General features: G+C 43.3%; 1 protein-coding gene across 1 annotated transcript; it reads left to right on the top strand.

The window, feature by feature from the left end:
• Nucleotides 1-206: 206 nt before the first annotated feature.
• On the top strand, nucleotides 207-2,093 carry LOC134287632 (uncharacterized). Its single transcript, XM_062849936.1, has one exon. The coding sequence runs from the start codon at nucleotides 225-227 to the stop codon at nucleotides 2,091-2,093; it is 1,869 nt and encodes a 622-aa protein (XP_062705920.1). The 5' UTR covers nucleotides 207-224.
• Nucleotides 2,094-4,682: the final 2,589 nt, after the last annotated feature.

Here is a 4,682-nt window from a genome sequence, read left to right as displayed (position 1 = left end):
ACCTCATCGCAGACGTGGAATCAATCTTGCGTACAAATCCGGATCGAGAAGTACAAGATCGGAACCGTTGCTTGGTGGGAACTCGAATACAAAACTACCTAGTACGTCCACAACAGCAAAGAACGCCGCTTGACAGATTTTGTACCAATGCGTCGCGTGCAACCAGTAAGTTTCTTGCTGAAAACCCACAGCTTTGTGTCCTAGAATCTGATAAAGGCAAAAGGATGGTGATAATGCTTGTCCAGGAGTACGATGACAAAATGCTTGCGCTCCTTAACGACTCTGCATACAAGGTTCTACAAAACGATCCCACTGCTAGTCTTCAGAAGAAAACCAACAACATGGCAAAACGGCTGGCCGATCTCAAGCTGATTGACCGATCCACGCTCGGCAGATTGCAAACCCAATCAGCAACCTGCCCTTGCATATATGGACAACCGAAGGCGCATAAACCGAACCTGCCGTTGCGTCCCGTTGTACCTAACATCACGGCCCCCACGTACCAGTTGTCGAAATTCATCGCTCACATTCTACAAACCACCTTCACCAGCCAGTACAACGTCAAGGACAGCTTTACATTCGCCCAGGAGATCAACGCAATCACCATACCGTCGGAGCATGTCCTCGTCTCTTTTGACGTGGTCTCCCTATTCACCAACATTCCGAAGAACCTCATCATTCGCAGTATCATTTTTCGATGGACAGATATCAAAAAGGGAACAGATATCAATTTGGATCTGTTTTTAGAAATGATTGAACTATGTCTGGGCAACAGTTACTTCAAGTTCAGAGACAAATACTACCAGCAGACGTTTGGAACTGTCATGGGTAGTCCCCTGTCGCCGATACTTGCAGACTACGTTATGGAGGATTTGCTCGGGACGGTCATCAATAGAATAGGATTCACCCCTCCGGTGATAAAGAAGTACGTAGACGACCTGTTCCTCGTCCTACACGAATCCCAGGTCGAGCACATCCTGGGCATCTTCAACCAATACGACCCACACCTACAGTTTACCATGGAATTGGAGAAGGAAGGCGCACTCCCTTTCCTCGACACGCTAGTCATCCACAACACCGACGATCACACGCTCCAAACCAGGTGGTATTCGAAGGCAATATCGTCTGGTCGCCTGCTGAACTACCATTCATACCATCCAACAAACATGAAGCTGAACGTAGCCACCAACTTCATCAAACGTGTAACACAACTGACTACCAGCATGCCCATTGAACAGCAGAAACACATCATCTTCCAGAATCTGCGGCAAAACAACTACCCATCTTCCCTCATCAACCGATTGATGAATCGCACACGAATTGCAGTAACACCAAGCACAGCTCACAGCTCATTTCACGCCGAAGCAGAACCACAACAATCCCCTCAGCCACCTGCCAACCACCACCCAACGCTCGAACCGCAACCACCGCCACCGCCTCCAATTCCACCGCCACCAACCAACATAAACACATCAGAAGTTCCTCCAACCGAAGTCCAAGAAACCGCCGCAACATACAAATCGCTTCCAAACATCCCAACACTAACACCGTCGATCATCGGAATCCTGAAAAAAGATTACTCGTTAGTTAAAATCGCCACAAAAACAGAAAAGAGTGTCAAAACTCTTCTAAGACCAGTCAAAGACCCAGTCCCTCAGCTAGACCAAAATAACATTGTTTACAGCATTCCCTGTACAAACTGCGATAGGGTTTATATTGGCATGACCACCAACCAGCTAAAAAAGCGATTAAGTGGTCATAGATCCAATATAAACAAACTAACACAAACCAACATTGATGTAGAACAAGCAAAAACTGCATTGATCAAACACATGATTGAGGAGCAACACACTTTTAACTTGGAAGGCACGAAAATAGTCGATCGTACATTCCGATCCACAGCCTTACCAATGTTAGAAATGTGTCATATCCAGAACACACCACACACAGTAAATTTCCGTACAGATGTAGATAGCTTGCACACTACTTACGCAGGGATTCTACACACAGTGAAAAGCACACTTACTGGCCGAAAACAATCCCGCCGTAATACACAGCTTTTAGCAGTCGACACTACCAACCATACCGAATAGCCGATCAAACGATAGCCGCCATGTAGATAGTCAGTTTGATAATTTTAGCATTTTTAATAACATTTCTTTGTACAAATTAGGGCATTACAAGAAGCTCCAACTCTCAAACTGCATTCAAAAACCACATAACGAGAGACGGTTGACTGCGTATGTTTAATGTATATTTGTAATGTGTCTATGTTCTAATGTTGCATATCATTTTTAGTTATCCCTTGAAAAAGGTCCAATACACCGGACCGAAACGTCGGGCTATGCCAAACTAGCCGTTTCAATGCTCTTAGACTGAGAAAGCCAGAACAATTCAACATTTCCTCCCAGTCGTATACCTTCTTCAACATTAGTTTTGTGGGTTTCATGGCCGTGCGGTTGGCGGCGCTAGCCGTTTGAACGTAGTTTAAGCCACTGAGTGTGGGTTCCATCCCCGCTCCAGTAGGAGAAAACTTTTCGTCAAACGAAGAAATATTCCGGGGGGCATATAGGTTTCCCGTTGTCTAGTTTACGTTGTGTTCAGTCCAGTTTTCAGCCAGAAGTTTGCTCTGGGAAAGGTTTTCGATATTCATTAATACCTTTTTCGATTTTATACTCATAATTCGTAAATATATACCCTTAATTTGAGCCGTAGTTTCAAAAAAGCGGCGTAGCTTTTTCGTCACAAAGCGCTTTAGTCTGGAAATTTGTTAGAAATTTCTACGAGAATTCCCCCAGAATTTGTTCCAAAAATTCTCCATAAGTTTCACCGAAAAGTTTCCTTCTTCAAAATGTTTTGGAGGATTCTTTCAGAAATTTATTTTCCAAAAGTTTCTTCGAAAAATTTTCAAAGGACTTCCACAGATCCTTGGAATATTTTTCCGGATATCCTTCCACTAAGGACCTATTGATTACCAAAAATATACACATAAAATTCCTAAAAAATCCTCATAAAACTTCTTTCAGAAATCCAACGGAAGCTTCTTTGCAGAATTTTTTCATGAATCGAGGTATCCTCTAAAAAATTCTGCAATTACGGATCTATGGTTGACGTCATATAATTTCAATTTTCCAAAATCCTTACCCTTCGAAATCTTTTATTGCAGACTTCCAGCCTCAAAATTTGGCAAGTAGCCCTGGTTGACCATTAGCGTGGGACACAAAAAGACATTTTACTCCTGTACCCTTTTTGAGTTCCATTTAGGTCCCATATCAACTGTGCAAAATTTCAGCTCGATCGGAGAAACTATATTTTAGCGCCAGCCGTTTTAAGGACAAGGTATTTGGAGTACATTGCTCAAAATTTCTAAGCACCGTTTTTTAGAACCGTTGAACGGAATTGGATTAAAATGCATCACGCTGTTGACAACCACTGAACAATTAGCGTGATGTATTTTCATCCAAATCCGTTCAACGATTCTAAAAAACGGTGCTCTAGAAATTTTGAGCTATGTACTCCAAATACCTTGTCCTTAAGTTTTCATACGATTTGCTATGGAAAAAATTACTTTTTCAAAGAAAAATCGCCACAGGTTGCCCCTTAACCCCTAAAAATATATCGATGAATGATTTCTGTTGGAAATTTTAGGAGGAACAAACTCTTTGAAGACCGCTAAGCGATCTAAGGCATGTGGGAAAAGTTATTGACTGAGAACCGAATGACATGCCAACGCTGTTTAACATGTAAGGAATAACAATAAATAATAAAATCTCGTCAATTCATCGATCGAGTAAGGCTAAATAACTTTTTCCACGATTGTCGTATCGCTTTGCGGTCTTCGGAGGTCTGATTCCTCGTGAAGTTATCTACAGAAATCATTCAACGACTTATTTTTAGGGATCAATGGGTAACCTCAAACGATTTTTCTTTGAAGAAGTAAATTTTCCCCATAGTAAATCGTATGAAAAACTAAGAATGACGGGCGCTAAAATATAGTTTCTTCGATCGATCTGAAATTTTGCACAGTTGATATGGGACCAAAATGGAACTCAAAAAGTATACAGGAGTTGGAGTTTTTCCATTTTTTATATTTTCCCATATAAACCGAGTACCAGGCTATTGACCATCCTGCGCCCAACTATTTTTTCTCGATTTTTTTAATGTTCATTGATTTTGGCCATACGTAGCACCTTCTTCCAACACAGCCTCCCTTATCGTTACACCTGGAGATCACCACAGCAGACGGAGTCTCAAATCGACCACGTTCTGATTGACGAACGGCACTTCTCCGACATTATCGACGTCAGGACCTATCGTGGCGTCAACATCGACTCCGACCACTATCTGGTGATGGTCAAACTGCGCCCAAAACTCTCCGTCATCAACAATGTACGGTACCGGCGACCGCCACGGTACAACCTAGAGCGACTGAAGCAACCGGATGTCGCCTCAGCATACGCGCAGAATCTCGAGACCGCGTTGCCAGACGAAGGCGAGCTCGATGAGGCCCCTCTAGAGGACTGCTGGAGTACAGTGAAAGCAGCCATCAACGACGCAGCCAAGAGCACCATCGGGTACATGGAACGGAATCGACGGAACGAATGGTTCGACGAAGAGTGCAGAACGGTTTTGGAGGAGAAGAATGCAGCGAGGGCGGTGATGCTGCAGTAAGGGACACGACA

Source organism: Aedes albopictus, chromosome 1 (genome assembly GCF_035046485.1).
Source record: "Aedes albopictus strain Foshan chromosome 1, AalbF5, whole genome shotgun sequence".
NCBI lineage: Eukaryota > Metazoa > Arthropoda > Insecta > Diptera > Culicidae > Aedes > Aedes albopictus.
Note: the sequence above shows the minus strand (reverse complement) of the source record. Positions and strands in the feature narration are given on the sequence as shown.

What these genes read in the sequence shown, in the direction of transcription:
- LOC134287632 (XM_062849936.1), top strand. Translation starts at nt 225, where the DNA reads ATGGTGATAATGCTTGTCCAGGAGTACGATGACAAAATGCTTGCGCTC.